This window comes from Pseudophryne corroboree, chromosome 4, assembly GCF_028390025.1.
Source record: "Pseudophryne corroboree isolate aPseCor3 chromosome 4, aPseCor3.hap2, whole genome shotgun sequence".
Taxonomy (NCBI): domain Eukaryota; kingdom Metazoa; phylum Chordata; class Amphibia; order Anura; family Myobatrachidae; genus Pseudophryne; species Pseudophryne corroboree.
Window position 1 is genome coordinate 374,006,125 of NC_086447.1, and position 27,105 is coordinate 374,033,229.

Below are 27,105 nucleotides of genomic sequence, written 5' to 3' on the forward strand. Positions count from 1 at the left end.
AATAAATTGTCTAGTTCCCTGTGAACTAACGGCGGATACCGGACGCACGTCTAACACCAACATAGTTGTCAAGGACTCAGTTATCCGCTTTGCAGTAGGATGACTGCTGTGATATTTCATCTTCCTCGCAAAGGACTGTTGAACAGTCAATTGCTTACTGGAAGTAGTACAAGTGGGCTTACGACTTCCCCTCTGGGATGACCATCGACTCCCAGCGGCAACAACAGCAGCGCCAGCAGCAGTAGGCGTTACACGCAAGGATGCATCGGAGGAATCCCAGGCAGGAGAGGAATCGTCAGACTTGCCAGTGACATGGCCTGCAGGACTATTGGCATTCCTGGGGAAGGAGGAAATTGACACTGAGGGAGTTGGTGGGGTGGTTTGCGTGAGCTTGGTTACAAGAGGAAGGGATTTACTGGTCAGTGGACTGCTTCCGCTGTCACCCAAAGTTTTTGAACTTGTCACTGACTTATTATGAATGCGCTGCAGGTGACGTATAAGGGAGGATGTTCCGAGGTGGTTAACGTCCTTACCCCTACTTATTACAGCTTGACAAAGGGAACACACGGCTTGACACCTGTTGTCCGCATTTCTGGTGAAATACCTCCACACCGAAGAGCTGATTTTTTTGGTATTTTCACCTGGCATGTCAACGGCCATATTCCTCCCACGGACAACAGGTGTCTCCCCGGGTGCCTGACTTAAACAAACCACCTCACCATCAGAATCCTTCTGGTCAATTTCCTCCCCAGCGCCAGCAACACCCATATCCTCCTCATCCTGGTGTACTTCAACACTGACATCTTCAATCTGACTATCAGGAACTGGACTGCGGGTGCTCCTTCCAGCACTTGCAGGGGGCATGCAAATAGTGGAAGGCGCATGCTCTTCACGTCCAGTGTTGGGAAGGTCAGGCATCGCAACCGACACAATTGGACTCTCCTTGTGGATTTGGGATTTCAAAGAACGCACAGTTCTTTGCGGTGCTTTTGCCAGCTTGAGTCTTTTCAGTTTTCTAGCGAGAGGCTGAGTGCTTCCATCCTCATGTGAAGCTGAACCACTAGCCATGAACATAGGCCAGGGCCTCAGCCGTTCCTTGCCACTCCGTGTGGTAAATGGCATATTGGCAAGTTTACGCTTCTCCTCCGACAATTTTATTTTAGGTTTTGGAGTCCTTTTTTTTCTGATATTTGGTGTTTTGGATTTGACATGCTCTGTACTATGACATTGGGCATCGGCCTTGGCAGACGACGTTGCTGGCATTTCATCGTCTCGGCCATGACTAGTGGCAGCAGCTTCAGCACGAGGTGGAAGTGGATCTTGATCTTTCCCTAATTTTGGAACCTCAACTTTTTTGTTCTCCATATTTTTAGGCAGAACTAAAAGGCACCTCAGGTAAACAATGGAGATGGATGGATTGGATACTAGTATACAATTATGGACGGACTGCCACGGTTAGGTGGTATAAAAAAACCACGGTTAGGTGGTATATATTGTAATACAATTATGGATGGACGGACTGCCTGCCGAGTGCCGACACAGAGGTAGCCACAGCCGTGAACTACCGCACTGTACACTGGTTGATAAAGAGATAGTAGTATACTCGTAACAACTAGTATGACTGACTATGACGGTATAAAGAATGAAAAAAAAACCACGGTTAGGTGGTATATATTGTAATACAATTATGGATGGACGGACTGCCTGCCGAGTTCCGACACAGAGGTAGCCACAGCCGTGAACTACCGCACTGTACACTGGTTGATAAAGAGATAGTAGTATACTCGTAACAACTAGTATGACTGACTATGACGGTATAAAGAATGAAAAAAAAACCACGGTTAGGTGGTATATATTATAATACAATTATGGATGGACGGACTGCCTGCCGACTGCCGACACAGAGGTAGCCACAGCCGTGAACTACCGCACTGTACACTGGTTGATAAAGAGATAGTAGTATACTCGTAACAACTAGTATGACACTATGACGGTATAAAGAATGGAAAAAAAACCACGGTTAGGTGGTATATATTATAATAATACAATTATGGATGGACGGACTGCCTGCCGAGTTCCGACACAGAGGTAGCCACAGCCGTGAACTACCGCACTGTACACTGGTTGATAAAGAGATAGTAGTATACTCGTAACAACTAGTATGACTGACTATGACGGTATAAAGAATGAAAAAAAAACCACGGTTAGGTGGTATATATTGTAATACAATTATGGATGGACGGACTGCCTGCCGAGTTCCGACACAGAGGTAGCCACAGCCGTGAACTACCGCACTGTACACTGGTTGATAAAGAGATAGTAGTATACTCGTAACAACTAGTATGACTGACTATGACGGTATAAAGAATGAAAAAAAAACCACGGTTAGGTGGTATATATTGTAATACAATTATGGATGGACGGACTGCCTGCCGAGTTCCGACACAGAGGTAGCCACAGCCGTGAACTACCGCACTGTACACTGGTTGATAAAGAGATAGTAGTATACTCGTAACAACTAGTATGACTGACTATGACGGTATAAAGAATGAAAAAAAAACCACGGTTAGGTGGTATATATTGTAATACAATTATGGATGGACGGACTGCCTGCCGAGTTCCGACACAGAGGTAGCCACAGCCGTGAACTACCGCACTGTACACTGGTTGATAAAGAGATAGTAGTATACTCGTAACAACTAGTATGACTGACTATGACGGTATAAAGAATGAAAAAAAAACCACGGTTAGGTGGTATATATTATAATACAATTATGGATGGACGGACTGCCTGCCGACTGCCGACACAGAGGTAGCCACAGCCGTGAACTACCGCACTGTACACTGGTTGATAAAGAGATAGTAGTATACTCGTAACAACTAGTATGACACTATGACGGTATAAAGAATGAAAAAAAAACCACGGTTAGGTGGTATATATTATAATACAATTATGGATGGACGGACTGCCTGCCGACTGCCGACACAGAGGTAGCCACAGCCGTGAACTACCGCACTGTACACTGGTTGATAAAGAGATAGTAGTATACTCGTAACAACTAGTATGACTGACTATGACGGTATAAAGAATGAAAAAAAAACCACGGTTAGGTGGTATATATTGTAATACAATTATGGATGGACGGACTGCCTGCCGAGTTCCGACACAGAGGTAGCCACAGCCGTGAACTACCGCACTGTACACTGGTTGATAAAGAGATAGTAGTATACTCGTAACAACTAGTATGACTGACTATGACGGTATAAAGAATGAAAAAAAAACCACGGTTAGGTGGTATATATTATAATACAATTATGGATGGACGGACTGCCTGCCGACTGCCGACACAGAGGTAGCCACAGCCGTGAACTACCGCACTGTACACTGGTTGATAAAGAGATAGTAGTATACTCGTAACAACTAGTATGACACTATGACGGTATAAAGAATGAAAAAAAAAACACGGTTAGGTGGTATATATTATAATACAATTATGGATGGACGGACTGCCTGCCGACTGCCGACACAGAGGTAGCCACAGCCGTGAACTACCGCACTGTACACTGGTTGATAAAGAGATAGTAGTATACTCGTAACAACTAGTATGACACTATGACGGTATAAAGAATGAAAAAAAAACCACGGTTAGGTGGTATATATTATAATACAATTATGGATGGACGGACTGCCTGCCGAGTGCCGACACAGAGGTAGCCACAGCCGTGAACTACCGCACTGTACACTGGTTGATAAAGAGATAGTAGTATACTCGTAACAACTAGTATGACTGACTATGACGGTATAAAGAATGAAAAAAAAAACACGGTTAGGTGGTATATATTATAATACAATTATGGATGGACGGACTGCCTGCCGACTGCCGACACAGAGGTAGCCACAGCCGTGAACTACCGCACTGTACACTGGTTGATAAAGAGATAGTAGTATACTCGTAACAACTAGTATGACACTATGACGGTATAAAGAATGAAAAAAAAACCACGGTTAGGTGGTATATATTATAATACAATTATGGATGGACGGACTGCCTGCCGACTGCCGACACAGAGGTAGCCACAGCCGTGAACTACCGCACTGTACACTGGTTGATAAAGAGATAGTAGTATACTCGTAACAACTAGTATGACACTATGACGGTATAAAGAATGAAAAAAAAAACACGGTTAGGTGGTATATATTATAATAATACAATTATGGATGGACGGACTGCCTGCCGACTGCCGACACAGAGGTAGCCACAGCCGTGAACTACCGCACTGTACACTGGTTGATAAAGAGATAGTAGTATACTCGTAACAACTAGTATGACTATGACGACGGTATAAAGAAAGAAAAAAAAATACCACGGTTAGGTGGTATATAATTATACAATTATGGATGGACGGACTGCCTGCCGAGTGCCGACTGCCGACACAGAGGTAGCCACAGCCGTGAACTACCGCACTGTACTGTGTCTGCTGCTAATATAGACTGGTTGATAAAGAGATAGTATACAACAATATACTACTATACTGGTGGTCAGGCACTGGTCACCACTAGTCACACTGGCAGTGGCACTCCTGCAGCAAAAGTGTGCACTGTTTAATTTTAAATTAATATAATATTATGTACTCCTGGCTCCTGCTATAACAACCTGCAGTGCTCCCCAGTCTCCCCCACAATTATTATAAGCTTTTATACATTGATGTGCAGCACACTGGGCTGAGCTGAGTGCACACAGACTGAGTCACACTGTGTGACTGCTGTGTATCGTTTTTTTCAGGCAGAGAACGGATATAGCAGAGAACGGATATATTAAATAAAAGTTAACTTAACAACAACTGCACTGGTCACTGTGGTAAACTCTGTCTGCACAATCTCTCTCTCTCTCTCTTCTAATCTATTCTAATGGAGAGGACGCCAGCCACGTCCTCTCCCTATCAATCTCAATGCACGTGTGAAAATGGCGGCGACGCGCGGCTCCTTATATAGAATCCGAGTCTCGCGAGAATCCGACAGCGTCATGATGACGTTCGGGCGCGCTCGGGTTAACCGAGCAAGGCGGGAAGATCCGAGTCGCTCGGACCCGTGAAAAAAAAAGTGAAGTTCGTGCGGGTTCGGATTCAAAGAAACCGAACCCGCTCATCTCTAATTTTTATTCCTTTCACTCTTACTATTCACAGTAGTGTCAAACTTTCACACTATTTCTGTATATAGTTTTAATATTTTGCATAAAGTTTATCTTTGAGATTTATGACAATTAATAGATACTATCTATTTTAATTAACCAATAAAAGCTAAATTTTAAATCTTCAGTAGACCGGAAACAGATCCTTTTCTTCTTTTTTACTCTCTCTATACAATGATATGATCTGTGATAGCACCCCCAATATTTGAACTAATATATGATATGACGATTAATAGTAGGGTTTCTTTTTGAATAATCCATTCATAAGCAAAGATATTTTTTTCCTGTGCAACAGTAATCCCCCCTCTCTCTCCCTTGCTGTAACAATTCAGCCGTGATTCCGCACAGCCGCCAAACCCGGACTTCATTACATCCCGCCCACAGTTCTTCAGAATTTCCAAAGGACCAAAGCTGTAAGCGGCTGATGTGGGTGCACAGGCTGCATCAAGCTCCACCACTTGAACACTAGAAAGCTGGTGCCAGCCCAAAATGTTCAGTGGTGGTTCAGTCCAGATGGCCTCCATAACATGATGGCGACTATCAGCCTACCAGAAAAACTTGATAATCTGCCCCTGGCTTGTTTACAATGCTGAAAAGGAGGGTAGTGTGGGAGATGGCGCTAATGTAGGGGCAGGTGGTGTGTGATCATAAATGGAATATACTTATCCTGATTTATTGATCAGTAGCAAGACGTATAGTGGATTAGATCTCAGACATAACTCCGAAGGTCAGAATTTTGATTGTGATGCCAAAGGTTCTGTTGATATATGCAAAAAGTAGAAAGAACCAATGTTGAAATGCCCATCAAATGGCAATGTTGAAATGCTCATCAAATGGCAATTATTAATGAATGTGACAAAGCTGCCATACCGTACTCTCATCATGGTTTTTTTGAGATGCAAAGAATTTTCCCATGGCTATTTGTCCAAGTTTGAGTCGTTTGCCTTGTCTCCAAGCAGAGGCACCGCCATCCATATGACAATATTTTAGTATTGTTTTATTGTTATGTTTTATATGTGACAATGTTCTTATTAAAAATGTTTTATTATATAAGATATTGAACTGCACCCCTTCATGCACCTCCAAGAAACCATGATGAGAGTACATTTATTGCACCCACTGTGAGTACCAGTACGCACCTTCTCATCCTTCACAAAAAAAACGCTATATACTTTCTCTTTACTTTATTATTGTAAGTAAGGTATGAATTGTGCACCTTAACGGTCTTAAGAATTCTTTGATTGAAAACTACATACTGCTACTGATACCTTTATAAATGTCTCAAACATATTAAGAATGTAAGTAAGGTATGATTACACAGAAATTGGTTGGAGTAATCAATACATGAAATTTACCATTAAATCCTCTGTTTAAAGATACCTCTATATACACTATTCCCGTCTCAGCAGTCTCATGTGAGTATGGTATGGCAGCTTTGTTCCATTCATTAATAATTGGCGTTTGATGAGCATTTTAATGCACTACACATTGGTTCTTTCAATGTAATTTTTGCACATATCAACCGAACCTTTGGCATCACAATAAAAATTCAGATTTTCGGGGGTTATGATGTGTGAGATCTGATCCACTATTAGTCTTGTCACCAATCAATAAATCAGGATAAGCATATTCCATTTATGATCACACACCACCTGCCCCTACATTAGCGCCATCTCCCACACCACTCAACTTGTCTCTATTTAAGTTCTTGGATCTGGGGATAGAGCCACAGGTGTTGGGAAGAGGCTGCTTTCTTCATTCGAAGCGCCACGTTGTTTCCATATTGTTTACAATGGTGCCAGTTGACCATGATCTGCTGAAAATATTCTTTACACATGATGTGTGAGTGATACAATGCCAGCCAATCTTAGCTCAATGGACCTAATTCAGACCTGATCGTAGCCCTGCAAAATTTTTCAGGGCTGCGATCAAGCACACGGACTGAATGTGACCCCCCCCCCTCCCTCGACGGCCATCGCTGGGCAAGGAGAAGAAGAATGAAGAAAGCGATCGCTGCCGCAATCGCAAGAAGATTGACAGCAGGAAGGCATTCTGGGGCGGTAACTCACCATTTTCTGGTATTGGTGAGTCCAACACAGGCGTTTGCAGGGCGGGTATCTGACGTCAATTCCGGGACTGGACAGGCTGAAGACATCGCAGTGGGTGAGTAAGTTGAAAGCTACTCAGAAACTGCACAAAATGTTTTTGCATAGCACGGCTGCACAAGTGTTCGCAGCCTTGCTATGCAAAAAATCCCTCCCCCATAGGCGGCGTCTAGTTGATCGCACGGGCAGCAAAAAATTCCTACGTGCGATCAACTCGGATTGACCCCCAATGTGACTAATTAGTGAACAAGGACATTAAGAGAGAACTTGCTAGAATAGATAATTCTCTTGGTCTAAACAAATCAATTTCTGGCTGTATTTCTTTAATATAATCCTAACCAAAGTTGTGAAACCTACTATACTCTGGTTCCATAATCTGATCCTGTTTCTTCTAACGTTCAATTTAAAGATCTCAAAGCCATTCATCAAGTACACTTTCCTGGAAGAAATGTTAAAAGAGATAAGTGAGGAACTAATGCACCTACTGAGCAAGCAGTGAACATTTTGTGGTATTAGTCTAGCCCACAGGAAGTAATTCCCTCACTCACTGAATGGCAAGACCCAGGTTAATGTATAGAGAAAATTGTGCCTAGTAGGCACTGCCTACTTTAGAAGGATCCATCGATACATCACTAAGTATGCTACCACCATTTATATGAAGTTCTACAGTGTCTAATGCTCAAGTTAGGGATTGGAAAGTGTGAAGGGGCCCTGAAAAATATTGAAGAAATGGCCTCATGTTGTAGTAAGAGTCAAAATATGAGCATGGCTATTGCTTTAGACAATGTTAGGCCAACTTCCAATCTTTCAAAACACAATGCAATGCTGTGTCCACCAATGTTATGTGCACATGACTTCACCCTTTATGAGTAAAGCATCTTTAAATTGGACATAATTGCAACCTTGCAGATTTGACAAACTACCCAACAACTGTTGAACCAGAATCAGGACACTAGACGCAGACGCAGGATTTCTAGAGGGGGGTTTCCAAATGCAGTCCACAATCTCCTACTCTCCGGGAGTCTGGGAGAGCGGCAGCAAAACCTAGTAATGACCCTGGACATTAATTTAAACATTGGTCTTTTTGTACACTGGATATTGTATGGAATACAGTATTAATATTTAACACTATAGATGGTGTATAGTATAGGCTGTATCAAACATATGTAAATAATATAATTAAGATAAGTGGTCAGTAAAAGGTTAAACATTCCATAATAAACACACAAACATAATAGAACCAGCAGGAGACAGAAATGCACTTTCTAAGCACACATTCTCCTACCTCATGGTAAGGCTCCGGTCTCTTCTTCCTTGCAGCTACTCTCTGGTCCAGTGCACTGATTGAGGAGTTAGACCCACACACACAGCAAACTTGGTGGAAGAAGCTGCTACCACTGGGCATATGCAGCAGCTCTGCTCTGTCCCTTACACTGCAGGATATAGCGGCAGCTCTAGAAAATGTATTATATACTATTGCTGTTGTTGTCATCATTTGAGCCACTTGCCAAGAGAAGGGGAGTTTCCGGGCAACCGGAAACCCCCCTGCATTTGCCTATGTTGCAGCCTTCACTATCTGTTACTTTTGGCATTTTAAGAGCTTATTTGTTCATTACCGATATCAATCAATATATCGGTTCAGAAAAGTGAAAGATATACAGTATGAAAAAAGGAACGCCCAACAAAGAGTGAACACAATAGAACCCATCTTCCCCAACTGCCTCTAAAATTAAAGAGCATTCATGTTTAATATAAGTAAATTTCTCTTCACACAGCCTGGCATTAATTTAATAGCATTCACATTTAATAAATAAGCATATTTTCCCAAACCAACCAATATATTCATCTGATTCACAATTAGTAGCCTTCAACAAATATGAAATAAATGGACCCACCTTCAAGCCTCTATTAATTTAACAGCCTATGCTCCCACATTACATTTCCATCTCTCCACTAATCACACTTACTGTACTTTCTTCCATCTGGCGCTGTATGTTGTAGAGACAGCCTCTTCTATCTGCTGCTCTTGCTGTCTGCACACATATTGGGGGTAATTCCAAGTTGATCGCAGCAGGAAATTTTTTAGCAGTTGGGCAAAACCATGTGCACTGCAGGGGGCGCAGATATAACATTTGCAGAGAGAGTTAGATTTGGGTGTGGTGTGTTCAATCTGCAATCTAATTTGCAGTGTATAAATAAAGCAGCCAGTATTTACCCTGCACAGAAACAAAATAACCCACCCAAATCTAACTCTCTCTGCAAATGTTATATCTGCCCCCCCCCCCCCCTGCAGTGCACATGGTTTTGCCCAACTGCTAAAAAATTTCCTGCTGCGATCAACTTGGAATTACCCCCATTGTTGGGTTCTACCTGTGTATAAACAAGGCAGGCTTGCCAATCTCAACTCATTTGCATTGGAAAAGTTCTACAAAGCGATCCACTTGGTTGCTAACTTAAAAATAAAAATAAACCTCCCTTATACTACATGAGGTCTATGTACTGAGGGATCTTTGTACTAAGCCTTAGAGAGAGATAAAGTGGACAGAGATCAAGTCCCAGCCAATCAGCTCTAATTGTCATGTCACAGGCTGTGTGTTTGAAAAAAAAAGTTAGGAGCTGATTGGCTGGTACTTTATCTCCATCCACTTTATCTCTCTCCAATTCTTAGTCTGATAAAAAATAAAAAAACAAGAAAGATAAGTATAGGACCCACTACACTACAGAAATTATTGAGGACCTAAGATTACTTAAAAATAAGTTGCAAAAAAATGATTATTACACAGTAAGGGAACAGTGTTATTATTTACAAAGATAAAGCGGTCTAGACATGGACATGGATCTCTGTTGGACACAGTGTGAGTTATTGTATATAGCACATGAGCAAGTCATCCTATTCTAAGTCAGATGCAACTTGCAGGATCTGTCTTTACCTGAAATCTCTAGGTTGTGTATTTGGGGTAGTGAGACCTGTTCCTATAGTATCTCTTGGACATAGTATAGGGCTGGCGCAAGTACCGATACTACAGAGGACAGTAGCGGCAGCCAGCATAAAGTAAACGGGTGTCGCTTTACAAGCACCGAGAGTCAGTATTACAGCTTGAAGAAAACAAACGGAAAAACAATGAAGATAGTTAAAATTGGTGCAGCTATTTAAATTTATATATTCCACAGGTTACATAACCAACCCATGAAAGGTACAAGACAAGGCATCCATTTTGGACGCGCTACATAGGTTACCCTGGGTGGAATAGGCAACGTCTAGAAGATATTACACAAAGTGGGGAAGTTGCAGTGTACTAAAGCTAGAGGCAGTCCCCTTACATAAAAATCAGTTCCAAGTATTTCTCATCCCACCCACAGGCGGGGTGTAGTACGGGTGACCGGCGGTCTCCTGACCGCCGGTCACCTTACCGACGCCGGGATCCCGGCAGCATACCGACGCCGGGATCCCGACGGGGAGGGGCGAGTGCAGCAAGCCCCTTGCGGGCTCGCTGCGCTCGCCACGCTGCGTGCTCGGTGGCGACCTGCGGTCGCCACGGGTTCTATTCCCACTCTATGGGTGTCGTGGACACCCACGAGTGGAAATAGTCCCTGTTGGTCGGCATGCCGACCATCGGGATAGTGAGCCGTCGGCTCATGGAGGAGGTCATGTGACTGTCGGTCAGCTGACCGGCGGTCACATGACTTCCACCCCCACAGGCGTACCAGGTGTGGCAGATATCTTGGGACACCACAAAGGTTACAATGTGTGAGATAAGCCATACAAGGCGCTAAAGTCATATACGGGTGACTGAAACGTGTAATATGATACGCACTGAGTGTATAGATCACCCCGCCCAAGTAAAAACCATTTGAGGCAGAAATGTGGGGTGCAATGCGTAGGTTGCATCTGGCAGGGGGTGCAGTTAGCTGAAGTATAATGTCCAGGTGGAGGGAAAAAATTAGAGAAGCTGAATAGAAAGGCATAAAATGGCATTATAAAAACAATGGTAACAGCACTATGCATACGATGGTAAAGTTAATAAAAACGTAAAAATTAAAAATAATGGAGTAAACTACAACAAGCCACATGAATTGCCTAGTGGTGCCGAGAGGTGGGGGAGAGGGTACTAATTACTCGGGCCCAGGTCTGATAGAGTGGCCCGGTGAGGTCCAGGTGTGTGTTTGTGTGTTCCCTTACATGGCAGAAGCAGCTGCACCTTTTCTCCTCAGTTCAGCAAATGCTGCCATGTGCTGGGCTACAGTGAGGCCAGGGAGGTGCTTTAAATACAATATTTTTTTCTAAGAGGGTGCATGGCCACGCCTCATGTGATTAGACCACTCCCCCTGAAAAGTACCTGAACTTAGCCTGACTCTCTACTGCCTTGCCAGTACCCAGCATTTACCTTGCTTGGTTGTGTGTTGGGTGGCCAATCCCGGGCCATTTTTTTCAATCCCGAGTATCGGGATTGAAAAATGGTCAATCCCGGGTTTCCTGAGATACCCGCGATTGGCTTTTAATGTGTTTAATTTGATCTTTCATCTCCAGATGTCTGACTATAAGCGCACTACATTTCATGATGAAGATGTTCCGGACGCTACAGGGGAGACAGCATCAACTCCTGATACAGTGGAGGTGAGAGCACAATGAGCTTGTCTATGCTACCTATATTATACCTTTTATGGGATGTTCACAGTTTTTTGCATGTTCTGTAATTTTACTGTAATTTCTCAAACGTCCTAAGTGGATGCTGGGGACTCCGTCAGGATCATGGGGTTTAGCGGCTCCGCAGGAGACAGGGCACAATAATAAAAGCTTTAGGATCAGGTGGTGTGCACTGGCTCCTCCCCCTATGACCCTCCTCCAAGCCTCAGTTAGATTTTTGTGCCCGGCCTAGAAGGGTGCAATCTAGGTGGCTCTCCTGAGCTGCTTAGAATAAAAGTTTAAGTTAGGTTTTTTATTTTCAGTGAGTCCTGCTGGCAACAGGCTCACTGCTACGAGGGACTTAGGGGAGAGAAGTAAACTCACCTGCGTGCAGGATGGATTTGCTTCTTAGGCTACTGGACACCATTAGCTCCAGAGGGAGTCGGAACACAGGTCTCACCCTGGGGTTCGTCCCGGAGCCGTGCCGCCGACCCCCCTTGCAGATGCCGAAGTTGAAGAGGTCCAGAGGTCCAGAAACAGGCGGCAGAAGACTTTCAGTCTTCATAAGGTAGCGCACAGCACTGCAGCTGTGCGCCATTGTTGTCAGCACACTTCATACCAGCGGTCACTGAGGGTGCAGGGCGCGGGGGGGGGCGCCCTGGGCAGCAATGTATTATACCTTTTTTATGGCTAAAATACATCACATATAGCCCTTGAGGCTATATGGATGTATTTAACCCCTGCCAGATCTCACAAACTCCGGGAGAAGAGCCCGCCGTTTTAGGGGGCGGGGCATATTCTCCTCAGCACACGGCGCCATTTTCCTGCTCAGCTCTGCTGTGAGGAAGGCTCCCAGGCTCTCCCCTGCACTGCACTACAGAAACAGGGTTAAAAACAGAGAGGGGGGGCACTTATTTGGCGATATGATTACATATGTGAAAATGCTATAAGGGAAAACACTTGTATAAGGGGTTGTCCCTGTATAATTATAGCGTTTTTGGTGTGTGCTGGCAAACTCTCCCTCTGTCTCCCCAAAGGGCTAGTGGGGTCCTGTCCTCTATCAGAGCATTCCCTGTGTGTGTGCTGTGTGTCGGTACGTGTGTGTCGACATGTAGGAGGACGATGTTGGTGAGGAGGCGGAGCAAATTGCCTGTATTGGTGATGTCACTCTCTAGGGAGCCGACACCGGAATGGATGGCTTATTTAGGAATTACGTGATAATGTCAACACGATGCAAGGTCGGTTGACGACATGAGACGGCCGGCAAACAAATTAGTACCTGTCCAGGCGTCTCAGACACCGTCAGGGGCTTGTAAAAACGCCCATTTACCTCAGTTGGTCGACACAGACACGGACACTGACTTCAGTGTCGACGGTGAAGAAACAAACGTATTTTCCTTTAGGGCCACACGTTACATGTTAAGGGCAGTGAAGGAGGTGTTACATATTTCTGATACTACAAGTACCACAAATAAGGGTATTATGTAGGGTGGGAATAATCTACTTGTAGTTTTTCCTGAATCAGATAAATGAAAGTGTGTGATGATACGTGGGTTTCCTCCGATAGAAAATTATTGGAGGTATACCCTTTCCCGCCAGAAGTGAGGGCGAGTTGGGAAACACACCTTAGGGTGGATAAGGCGCTCACACGCTTATAAAAACAAGTGGCGTTACCGTCTCCAGATACGGCCGCCCTCAAGGAGCCAGCTGATAGGAAGCTGAAAAATATCCAAAAAAGTATATACACACATACTGGTGTTATACTACGACCAGCAATCGCCTCAGCCTGGATGTGCAGCGCTGGGGGGGCTTGGTCGGATTTCCTGACTAAAAATATTGATACCCTTGACAGGAACAATATTTTATTGACTATAGAGCATTTTAAGGATGCATTTCTATATATGCGAGATGCGCAGAGGGATATTTGCATTCTGGCATCAAGAGTAGATGTGATGTCCATATCTGCCAGACGATGTTTATAGACACGACAGTGGTCAGGTGATGCAGATTCCAGACGGCACATGGAAGTATTGCCGTATAAAGGGGCGGTCCATCGGACCTGGTGGCCATGGCAACAGCTGGAAAATCCACTTTTGTTACCCCAAGTCACATCTCAGCAGAAAAGGACACAGTCTTTTCAGTCTCAGTCCTTTCGTACCCATAAAGGCAGGCGGGCAAAAGGCCAGTCATATCTGCCCAGGGTTAGAGGAAAGGGAAGAAGACTGCAGCAGGCAGCCCATTCCCAGGAACAGAAGTCCTCCACAGCTTCTGCCAAGTCCGCAGCATGACGCTGGGGCCATACAAGCGGACTCAGGTGCGGTGGGGGGTCATCTCAAGAGTTTCAGCACGCAGTGGGCTCACTCGCAAGTGGACTCCTGGATCCTACACGTAGTATCCCAGGTGTACATTGGAAATTCGAGACGTCTTCCCCTCACAAGTTCCTGAAGTCTGCTTTACCAACGTCTCCCTCCGACAGGGAGGCAGTATTGGGAAAAAATTCACAGGCTGTATTCCCAGCAGGTGATAATCAAAGTACCCCTCCTACAACAAGGGAAGGGTTATTATTCCACACTATATTGTGGTACTGAAGCCAAACGGCTCGGTGAGATCTAAAAGATTTGAACAATTACATACAAGGGTTCAAATCAAGATGGAGTCACTCAGAGCAGTGATAGCGAACCAGGACGATATGGTGTCACTGGATATCAGGGACGCTTACCTACATGTCCAAATTTTGCCCTTCTCACCAAGGGTATCTCAGGTTCGTGGTACAGAACTGTCACTATCAGTTCAGACGCTGCCGTTTGGGTTGTCCACGGCACCCCGGGTCTTTACCATGGTAATGGCCGAAATGATGATTCTGCCTAAAAGAAATATGGACGCTTTCCTGATAAGGGCAAGGTCCAGAGAACAGTTGGCGGTCGGAGTAGCACTATCTCAAGTAGTTCTACGACAGCACGAGTGGATTCTAAATATTCCAAAATCGCAGCTTTTTCCGACGACACGTCTAATGTTCCTAGGAATGATTCTGGACACAGTCCAGAAAAGGATGTTTTCTCCCGGAAAAGAAGGCCAGGGAGTTATCCGAGCTAGTCAGGAACCTCCTAAAACCAGGAAAAGTATCAGTGCATCATTGCACAAGGGTCCTGTGAAAAATGGTGGTTTCTTACAAAGCGATCCCATTCGGTAGATTTCACGCAAGAACCTTTCAGTGGAATCTGCTGGGAAAATGGTCCGGATCGCATCTTCAGATGCATCAGCGGATAACCCTGTCTCCAAGGACAAGGGTGTTTTCTTCTGCGGTGGCTGCAGAGTGCTCATCTATGAAAGGGCCGCAGATTCGACATTCAGGACTGGGTCCTGGTGACCACGGATGCCAGCCTGAGTGGCTGGGGAGCAGTCACACAAGGAAAAAATTTCCAGGGAGTGTGATCAAGTCTGGAGACTTCTCTCCACATAAATATACTGGAGCTAAGGGCAATTTACAAGGCTCTAAGCTTAGCAAGACCTCTGCTTCAAGGTCAGCCGGTATTGATCCAGTGGGACAACATCACGGCAGTCGCCCACGTAAACAGACAGGGCGGCACATGAAGCAGGAGGGAAATGGCAGAAACTGCAAGGATTCTTCGCTGGGCGAAAAATCATGTGATAACACTCTCAGCAGTGTTAATTCCGGGAGTGGAAAACTGGGAAGCAGACTTCCTCAGCAGGCATAACCTCCACCCGGGAGAGTGGGGACTTCAGCGGGAAGTCTTCCACATGATTGTAAACCGTTGGGAAAAACCAAAGGTGGACATGATGGCGTCCCGCCTGAACAAAAAACTAGACAGATATTGCGCCAGGTCAAGGGACCCTCAGGCAATAGCGGTGGACGCTCTGGTAACACTGTGGGTGTACCAGTCAGGGTATGTGTTCCCTCCTATGCATCTCATACCAAAAGTACTGAGAATCATAAGAAGGAGATGAGTAAGAACGATACTCGTGGTTCCGGATGGGTCAAGAAGGACTTGGTACCCGGAACTTCAAGAGATGCTCACGGAAGAACCGTGGCCTCTACCTTTAAGAGAGGACCTGCTCCAGCAGGGGCCTTGTCTGTTCCAGGACTTACCGCGGCTGCGTTTGACGGCATGGCAGTTGAACGCCGGATCCTGAAAGGGCATTCCAGATGAAGTCATCCCTACCCTGGTCGAAGCCAGGAAGGATGTAACCGCAAAAACATTTTCACCGCATTTGGCGAAAATATGTTGCGTGGTGTGAGGCCAAGAAGGTCCCTACAGAGGAATTCCAACTGGGTCGTTTCCTACATTTCCTGAAAACAGGACTGTCTATGGGCCTAAAATTAGGGTCCATTAAGGTTCAAATTTCGACCCTGTCGAATTTCTTCCAGAAAGAACTGGCTTCAGTGCCTGAAGTTCAGACGTTTGTAAAAGGGGTACTGCATATACAGCCTCCTTTTGTGCCCCCAGTGGCACCTTGGGATCTCAATGTTGTTTTGAGTTTCCTAAAGTCACATTGGTTTGATCCACTCACCACTGTGGAATTAAAATATTTCACATGGAAGGTGAAGATTCTATTAGCCCTGGCTTCAGCCAGGCGTGTGTCAGAATGGGCGGCTTTATCATATAAAAGCCCTTACTTAATTTTTCATTCTGACAGGGCAGAATTGAGGACTCGTCCTCAATTTCTCCTTAAGGTGTTTTCTGTTTTTCACATGAACCAACCTATTGTGGTACCTGCGGCTACTAGGGACTTGGAGGACTCCAAGTTACTTGACGTTGTCAGGGCCCTGAAAATATATGTTTCCAGGACGACTGGAGTCAGAAAATCTGACTCGCTGTTTAGCCTGTATGCACCCAACAAGATGGGTGTTCCTGCTTCTAAGCAGACGATTGCTCGCTGGATTTGTAGTACAATTCAGCTTGCACATTCTGTGGCAGGCTTGCCACAGCCAAAATCAGTAAAAGCCCATTCCACAAGGAAGTGGGCTCATCTTGGGCGGCTGCCCGAGGGGTCTCGGCTTTACAACTTTGCCGAGCTGCTACTTGGTCAGGGGCACACCCTGACTGAGGAGGACCTGGAGTTCTCTCATTCGGTGCTGCAGAGTCATCCGCACTCTCCCGCCCGTTTGGGAGCTTTGGTATAATCCCCATGGTCCTGACGGAGTCCCCAGCATCCACTTAGGACGTTAGAGAAAATAAGAATTTACTTACCGATAATTCTATTTCTCGTAGTCCGTAGTGGATGCTGGGCGCCCATCCCAAGTGCGGATTGTCTGCAATACTTGTACATAGTTATTGTTACAAAAATGGGGTTATTCTTGTTGTGAGCCATCTTTTCAGAGGCTCCTTCGTTGTTATCATACTGTTAACTGGGTTCAGATCACAGGTTGTACGGTGTGATTGGTGTGGCTGGTATGAGTCTTACCCGGGATTCAATATCCTTCCTTATTATGCACGCTCGTCCGGGCACAGTATCCTAACTGAGGCTTGGAGGAGGGTCATAGGGGGAGGAGCCAGTGCACACCACCTGATCCTAAAGCTTTTATTATTGTGCCCTGTCTCCTGCGGAGCCGCTAAACCCCATGGTCCTGACGGAGTCCCCAGCATCCACTACGGACTACGAGAAATAGAATTATCGGTAAGTAAATTCTTATTTTTGAGTTTCTAACCATAAAATACATAAAAGTTATTTTATATGAAAGAACAACTAGCTATACATTTAAAAGGTAATGGTTATGTGTCTGAATTGTACATATTTGGGCAAAGCATTTTCTTCTACGTAGAGCCATGCATACAACTGAGGCCTCAGAGAGTAATTACAGAAGGTCACTCATTGTACTCCGAGCCTGATTCTGATTTGTACACAATACTGATGTCCACGTAACTAACGATTATCGGAAGACTGTGCATGCACCGTGATCGCACTGGGCACGTGCAAAGGTACTTTAACCATGTCGCTTGCAGTGAGGATTTAATTGCAGAGTGATTGACAGGAAGTGACCGTTTGGGGAAGGTAACACTGTAGTGATACACCTGTGTTCTTGCCGCCAAACCCTTACCATCACTGGGATTGGCAGCAAAATGCAGATGTATCACAACCATGATTAGGGCATGTGTCTGCCTACAGCTGCCATCACGTACGTAGAGAAACATGGCGCCTCATTTCTGTCTTGATGCTGCATATGTGTAAGCAGTTGCTGAGAACTTTGCGATGGTTCCGATGGGCGTCTCTAGTCATTTCTGGGCGGCTGCTTCGCTTGCCTTGCTTAGCAAATCCGTAGCCTGAAAAAACTCAGCTGCATAGGCTTTTGCATACAAATCAGAATCAGGCCCTCACAATAATATATAAAACCTTTACATATACTTTAATGAATGTTGTATTATACCTTTTCAAAAGCAGACAACTTGTATCTTAATTCTAGTATCCACTTAAGCATACCTCAAAACCGTCCTGAATTCAGCAGGACAGTCTCGGTTTTTGCCCACTGTCCCGCTCTCCCACCCGTGGGTCACAGTGTTCCGTGGGCAGGGGGAAGGTTGGGGGATCACTCTGCATAGCTGAGCGGCGGTGTACGCGTCATCCACACGCTGCAGGAAGAGGCTAGGGGCTTCGTAGCAGCTTCCATAGCACTGGGGAAGCCCCCTGCATGATGAGAAACGTGGCATGCACCCGGGGGCTTGGCCCCACAGACCAGATGCCACGCTCCCTTTCGAGCACCCACAATTTGAATAAGTTGGGAGCTATGACTGAAAACATTGTACATTTAGCTTTTATGAACTGTAAGATTCATAAAATACATCAATCGATAGTAAAGTTGGTAAAATTTTAATATACAAAAATATTCTAATCTCACAGTGATCTCTCTCCACTACTACATATGAGTGTTTATTAAGGGTTATATAAACCAACACTGTGTCCAGCTAATTGTTATCTATTATTATTTGCATTAAGCTTATAAATTAATCACGAACTCAGACCTACATAGACTTCATATTTTCCATTTTTTTTTAGAATCATTTTAAAAGAAGGGACTAATTCAGAGTTGTAAGCAAAGCACTGTGCCCCATGTTCACAGATGTACTGTTGGTCGTGATAGCCTCCCACCAATATACGGAAAATGACTATTTTCTGTACTGCAGAGTAATATTGTCTGGTGATCACAGGGGATCACCAGAAGCTAGCTACTGGTGCCCTGCAGAATTTGATAGAGTGGCTCACCTCTTTCAAATATGTGTGCCCACAAGGTTGCAGGTGTCATTATGGGGGCATTAGTGTACCCTGACCCCCATAAACGGAAATTGTACATTTCTCTGACGTCCTAGTGGATGCTGGGGACTCCGTAAGGACCATGGGGAATAGACGGGCTCCGCAGGAGACTGGGCACTCTAAAGAAAGATTTAGGACTATCTGGTGTGCACTGGCTCCTCCCCCTATGACCCTCCTCCAAGCCTCAGTTAGATTTCTGTGCCCGGCTGAGCTGGATGCACACTAGGGGCTCTCCTGAGCTCCTAGGAAGAAAGTGTTTGTTAGGTTTTTTATTTTCAGTGAGACCTGCTGGCAACAGGCTCACTGCATCGAGGGACTAAGGGGAGTAGAAGCGAACCTACCTAAGTGGTGGTAGCTTGGGCTTCTTAGGCTACTGGACACCATTAGCTCCAGAGGGATCGAACACAGGACCCGACCTCGTCGTCCGTTCCCGGAGCCGCGCCGCCTTCCCCCTTACAGAGCCAGAAGCAAGAAGGTGGTCCGGAAAATCGGCGGCTGAAGACTTCTGTCTTCTCCAAGGTAGCGCACAGCACTGCAGCTGTGCGCCATTGCTCCTCATGCACACCACACACTGCGGTCACTGATGGGTGCAGGGCGCTGGGGGGGGGCGCCCTGAGCAGCAATACTGACACCTTGGCTGGCAAACTGGCACCATATATAGCCCCAGAGGCTATATAGGTGCTTTTTAACCCCTGCCAGAATCCATAAAAATGCGGGAGAAAGTCCGCGAAAAAGGGGCGGAGCTATCTCCTTCAGCACACTGGCGCCATTTTTCCCTCACAGCTCCATTGGAGGGAAGCTCCCTGGCTCTCCCCTGCAGTCAATACACTACAGAAAGGGTTAAAAAGAGAGGGGGGGCACAATTTAGGCGCAGTATACAATATATATAGGCAGCTATAAGGGAAAACACTCTTTATATGTGATATCCCTGTGATATATAGCGCCCTGGTGTGTGCTGGCATACTCTCCCTCTGTCTCCCCAAAGGGCTTTGTGGGGTCCTGTCCTCTGTCAGAGCATTCCCTGTGTGTGTGCTGTGTGTCGGTACGGCTGTGTCGACATGTATGAGGAGGATAATGATGTGGAGGCGGAGCGAAGGCCTGTAAATGTGATGTCACCCCCTGCGGGATTGACACCGGTGTGGTTGGACTTATGGAAGGATTACGTGAAAGTGTCAACTCCTTACACAAAAGGTCGACGACACAGAACAGATGGCTACTCAGCTTGTGCCTGTTCCAGCGTCTCAAATGTCATGGGGGGCTCTAAAAACGCCCGCTACCTCAGATGGCAGAAACAGATGTCGACACGGATACCGACTCCAGTGTCGACGACGATGAGACTAGTGTACCCTCCAAATAGGTCCACCCGTTACATGATTGAGGCAATGAAAAATGTATTACACATTTATGATAATACCCCAGGTACCACATAAAAGGGTATTATGTTTGGTGAGAGAAAACTACCAGTAGTTTCTCTGACGTCCTAGTGGATGCTGGGAACTCCGTAAGGACCATGGGGAATAGCGGCTCCGCAGGAGTCTGGGCACATCTAAAGAAAGCTTTAGGATCACCTGGTGTGCACTGGCTCCTCCCCCTATGACCCTCCTCCAAGCCTCAGTTAGATTTCTGTGCCCGACGAGAAGGGTGCACACTAGGGGCTCTCCTGAGCTCTTTGTGAAAGTTTTAGTTTAGGTTTATTATTTTCAGTGAGACCTGCTGGCAACAGGCTCACTGCATCGTGGGACTAAGGGGAGAAGAAACGGACTCACCTGCGTGCAGAGTGGATCGGGTTTCTTAGGCTACTGGACATTAGCTCCAGAGGGACGATCACAGGTTCAGCCTGGATGGGTCCCGGAGCCGCGCCGCCGGCCCCCTTACAGAGCCAGAAGAGCGAAGAGGTCCGGTGAAATCGGCGGCAGAAGACGATCCTGTCTTCAGATAAGGTAGCGCACAGCACCGCAGCTGTGCGCCATTGCTCTCAGCACACTTCACACTCCGGTCACTGAGGGTGCAGGGCGCTGGGGGGGCAGCGCCCTGAGACGCAATAAATCGATAAAAACCTTATATGGCTAAAATAAATGCATCACATATAACTCCTGGGCTATATGGATGCATTTAACCCCTGCCAAAACATACAGAAAAACGGATGATAAGGACGCCGAGAAAGGGGCGGAGCCTATCTCCTCAGCACACTGGCGCCATTTTCCCTCACAGCTCAGTTGGAGGGAAGCTCCCTGGCTCTCCCCTGCAGTCACTACACTACAGAAAGGGGTTAAAAAAGAGAGGGGGACACAAATTAGGCGCAGTATAAACAATACAGCAGCTATAAAGGGAAAAACACTTATATAAGGTTATCCCTATATATATATAGCGCTCTGGTGTGTGCTGGCAAACTCTCCCTCTGTCTCCCCAAAGGGCTAGTGGGTCCTGTCCTCTATCAGAGCATTCCCTGTGTGTGTGCTGTGTGTCGGTACGTTTGTGTCGACATGTATGAGGAGAAAAATGATGTGGAGACAGAGTAGAGTGTCTGTAATAGTGTTGTCACCCCCTAGGGGGTCGACACCTGAGTGGATGTACTGTTGAAATTGCGTGACAGTGTCTGCTTTGTATAAAAGACAGTGGTTGACATGAGACAGCCGGCTACTCAGCTTGTGCATGTCCAGACGTCTCATACAGGGGCTCTAAAGCGCCCGTTACCTCAGATACAGACGCCGACACGGATACTGACTCCTGTGTCGACGGTGAAGAGACAACCGTGATTTCCAATAGGGCCACTCATTGCATGATTGATGCAATGGAAAATGTTTACACTTTTCTGATAATATGAATACCACCAAAAAAAGGGGTATTATGTTTGGTGAGAAAAAACTTCCTGTAGTTTTCCTAAATCTGAAAAATAAAATGAGGTGTGTGATGATGCGTGGGTTTCCCCCCGATAACAATTGATAATTCTAAAAAGTTATTGGCAGTATACCTTTTCCCGCCAGAGGTTAGGGTGCGTTGGGAAACACCCCCTACAGGGGATAAGGCGCTCACACTCTTGTAAGAACAAGGGCTCTACCCTCTCTTGAGATGGCCGCCCTTAAGGATCCTGCTGATAAAAAGCAGGAGGGTATCCTAAAATGTATTTACACACATACTAGTGTTATACTGCGACCAGCAATCGCCTCAGCCTGGATGTGCAGTGCTGGGTTGGCGTGGTCGGATTCCCTGACTGGAAATATTGATATCCTAGATAAGGACAGTATATTATTGCCTATGGAGCAATTAAAAGATGCATTTCTATATATGCATGATGCACAGCGGAATATTTGCCGACTGGCATCAAGTATAAGTGCGTTGTATTCTACCAGTAAAGTGGTCAGGGATTCCAAACGGCATTTGGAAGTATTGCCTTAAAAAAAGGGGATGTACCCTAGGTCGCCTCTCAAAATAAGACGCCGTATTATCAGGCGCAGTCCTGGTTGGCAAGCGGACAAAAGGGTTCCTCTTTTCTGCTCGTGACAGAGGGAGAGGAAAATGGCTGCAGAGATCAGCCAGTTCCCAGGAAGAGAAACCCTTTTCCGCCTCTGCCAAGCCCTCAGTATGACGCTAGGGCTTTACAAGTTCAGGCACGGTGGGGGCCCGTTCTCAGTGAATTTCAGTGCGCAGTGGGCTCACTCGCAAGTAGACCCCGGGATCCTTCAGGTGTTATCTCAGGGGTACAAAATTGGAATTCCAGACGTATTCCCCTCGCCGTTTCCAAAAAGTCTGTTTTATCGACGTCTCCCGCTGACAGGGAGGCAGTTTTGGAAGCCATTCACAAGCTGTATTCCCAGCAGGTGATAATTAGGGTACCCCTCCTGCAACAGGGAACGGGGTATTATTCCACACTATTGTGGTACCGAAGCCAGACGGCTCGGTGAGACCGATTTTAAAATCTAAAATCTTTGAACACTTACATACAGAGGTTCAAATTCAAAATTGAGTCACTCAGAGCAGTGATTGCAAACCTGGAAGAAGGGGACTACATGATGTCTCGGGACATCAAGGATGCTTACCTTCATGTCAAAATTTACCCTTCTCACCAAGGGTATCTCAGGTTATGGTACAGAACTGTCACTATCAGTTCAGACGCTGCCGTAGGGAGGGTCCACGGCACCCCGGGTCTTTACTGAAGTAATGACCGAAATGATGATATTCCTTCAAAGGAAGGGAATTTTTAGTTATCCTTTACTTGGACGATTCCCTGATAAGGGTAAGATCCAGGGAACAGTTGGAGATCGGTGTAGCACTATCTCAGGTAGTGTTGCGGCAGCACGATTGGATTCTCAATATTCCAGATTCGCAGCTGGTTCCGACGACTTGTCTTCTGTTCCTAGGGATGATCCTGGACACAGTCCAGAAAGAAGGTGTTTCTCCCGGAGGAAAAAGCCAGGGAGTTATCCGAGCTAGTCAGGAACCTCCTAAAACCAAACCAAGTCTCAGTGCATCAATGCACAAGGGTTCTGGGTAAAAATGGTGGCTTCCTACGAAGCAATCCCATTCGGCAGATTCCACGCAAGACTTTCCAGTGGAACCTACTGGACAAATGGTCCGGGTCGCATCTTCAGATGCATCAGCGGATAACCCTGTCACCAGGGACAAGGGTATCCCTCCTGTGGTGGTTGCAGAGTGCTCATCTTCTAGAGGGCCGCAGATTCGGCATTCAGGACTGGATCCTGGTGACCACGGATGCCAGCCTGCGAGGCTGGGGAGCAGTCACACAGGGAAGGAATATCCAGGGCTTATGGTCAAGCCTGGAGACATCACTTCACATAAATATCCTGAAGCTAAGGGCCATTTACAATGCTCTAAGCTTAGCAAGACCTCTGCTTCAAGGTCAGCCGGTGTTGTTCCAGTCGGACAACATTACGGCAGTCACCCACGTAAACAGACAGGGTGCCACAAGAAGCAGGAGGGCAATGGCAGAAGCTGCAAGGATTCTTCGCTGGGCGAAAAACCATGTGATAGCACTGTCAGCAGTTTTCATTCCGGGAGTGGACAACTGGGAAGCAGATTTCCTCAGCACGACCTCCACCCGGGAGAGTAGGGACTTCACCCAGAAGTCTTCCACATGATTATAAACCGTTGGGAAAAACTCGACAGGTATTGCGCCAGGTCAAGGGACCCTCAGGCAATAGCTGTAGATGCTCTGGTAACACCGTGGGTGTACCAATCAGTGTATGGGTTCCCTCCTCTGCCTCTCATACCCAAGGTACTGAGATTGATAAGATGGAGAGGAGTAAGCACTATATTAGTGGCTCCGGATTGGCCAAGAAGGACTTGGTAACCGGAACTTCAAGAGATGCTCACGGAGGATCCGTGGCCTCTACCTCTAAGAAGGGACCTGCTTCAGCGGGGACCTTGTCTGTTCCAAGACTTGCCGCGGCTGCGTTGACGGCATGGCGGTTGAACGCCGGATCCTGAAGAAAAAAGGCATTCCGGATGAAGTCATCCCTATCCTGATCAAGGCCGGGAAGGATGTAACCGAAAAACATTATCACCGCATTTGGCGAAAATATGTTGCGTGGTGCGAGGCCAGTAAGGCTCGACGGAGGAAATTCAACTGGGTCGATTCCTACATTTCCTGCAAACAGGAGTATCTATGGGCCTGAAATTGGGGTCCATTAAGGTTCAAATTTCGGCTCTGTCGATTTTCTTCCAAAAAAAAAAAAAAGAACTAGCTTCAGTCCCTGAAGTTCAGACGTTTGTTAAAGGGGTACTGCATATACAGACTCCTTTTGTGCCTTCAGTGGCACTTTGGGATCTCAAGGTGGTTTTTGGGTTCCAAAAGTCACATTGGTTTGACCCACTTAAATCTGTGGAGTTAAAATATCTCACAGAAAAAGTGGTCATGCTGTTGGCTATGGCCTGGGCCAGGCGCGTGTCAGAATTGGTGGCTTTATCCTGTAAAAGCCCTTATCTGAGTTTCCATTCGGACAGGGCGGAATTGTGGACTCGTCCTCAGTTTCTCCCTAAGGTGGTTTCAGCGTTCACCTGAACCAAACCTATTGTGGTGCCTGCGGCTACTAGGGACTTGGGGGACTCCAAGTTGCTAGACGTTGTCAGGACCCGGAAAATATATGTTTCCAGGACGGCTGGAGTCAGGAAATCTGACTTGCTGTTTATCCTGTATGCACCCAACTAGCTGGGTGCTCCTGCTTCTAAGCAGACTATTGCTCGTTGGATTTGTAGTACAATTCAGCTTGCACATTCTGTGGCAGGCCTGCCACAGACAAAATCTGTAAATGCCCACTCCACAAGGAAGGTGGGCTCATCTTGGGCAGCTGCCAAGGGGTCTCGGCTTTACAACTTTGCCGAGCAGTTACTTGGTCAGGAGCAAATACGTTTGTAAAATTCTACAAATTTGATACCCTGGCTGAGGAGGACCGGGAGTTCTCTCATTGGGTGCTGCAGAGTCATCCGCACTCTCCCGCCCGTTTTGGGAGCTTTGGTATAATCCCCATGGTCCTTACGGAGTTCCCAGCATCCACTAGGACGTCAGAGAAAATAAGAATTTACTTACCGATAATTCTATTTCTCGTAGTCCGTAGTGGATGCTGGGCGCCCATCCCAAGTGCGGATTGTCTGCAATACTGGTACATAATTATTGTTACCAAAAAATTCGGGTTATTGCTGTAGTGAGCCATCTTTTCTAGAGGCTCCTCTATTATCATGCTGTTAACTGGGTTCAGATCACAAGTTGTACAGTGTGATTGGTGTGGCTGGTATGAGTCTTACCCGGGATTCAAAATCCTTCCTTATTGTGTACGCTCGTCCGGGCACAGTATCCTAACTGAGGCTTGGAGGAGGGTCATAGGGGGAGGAGCCAGTGCACACCAGGTGATCCTAAAGCTTTCTTTAGATGTGCCCAGACTCCTGCGGAGCCGCTATTCCCCATGGTCCTTACGGAGTTCCCAGCATCCACTACGGACTACGAGAAATAGAATTATCGGTAAGTAAATTCTTATTTTTTCCTGCATCTGAGAAATTAAATGAGATGTGTGAGGAAGCGTGATCTTCCCCCGGTAAGAAATTGATAATTTCTAAACGGTTATTGGCAGCGTACCCTTTCCCGCCAGAGGATAGGTCACGTTGGGAAACACCCCATAGGGTAGATACAGCGCTTACACGCTTATCAGAAAAGGTGGCACTACCGTCTCCGGATACGGCCGCCCTGAAGGAACCTGCTGATAAAAAGCAGGGGGTTACCCTGAAAGATATAGTCACACACTCGGGCATTATATTGCGACCAGCCATTGCTTCGGCATGGATGTGCAGTCCTCCCGCTGCGTGGTCAGATTCCCTGTCGGAAAATAACTATGGATAGGGACAATATTTTGCTGACAATAGAGCATATAAAAGACGTGGTCTTATACATGCGTGATGCACAGAGGGATATTTGCCGGCTGGCATCAAAAATAAGCGCTAGGTCCATTGCCGCCAGACGGGGGTTATGGACTCGGCAATGGTCAGGCGATGCCGACTCGAATCGGCACATGGAAGTTTTGCCCTATAAGGGGGTAAAACTGTTTGGGGATGGTCTTTCAGACCTCGTTTCCACAGCTACTGCTGGGAAATCGACTTTTTTGCCACAGGCTATCCCACAACAAAAGAAAGCACCGTATCATCAAGTACAGTCCTTTCGGCCCCAGAAAAGCAAGAGGGCTAGAGGCTCATCCTTTCTGCCGAGAGGCAAAGGTAGAGGAAAAAGCTGCAGCACACAGCTAGTTCCCAAGAGCAGAAGTCCTCCCTGCGTCCGGTAAGTCCACAGCATGACGCTGGGGCTGCTCAGGCGGACCCGGGTACGGTGGGGGCCCGTCTCAGAAATTTCAGCGCCCAGTGGGCTCTCTCACATGGATCCCTGGGTCCTTCACGTAGTATCTCAGGGGTACAGGCTGGA

The 27,105-nt window shown here is 46.3% G+C and overlaps 1 protein-coding gene across 2 annotated transcripts in view; it reads left to right on the forward strand.

Moving 5' to 3' along the window:
- Window positions 1–27,105, forward strand: part of ECE2 (endothelin converting enzyme 2) — a 373,266-nt gene that overhangs the window by 222,963 nt on the left and 123,198 nt on the right. For both annotated transcript variants that reach the window (XM_063916625.1, XM_063916624.1), the window contains exon 2: window positions 11,823–11,909. In XM_063916625.1, the coding sequence (XP_063772695.1) occupies window positions 11,823–11,909 (87 nt within the window). The remainder of the gene's footprint in view (window positions 1–11,822; window positions 11,910–27,105) is intronic.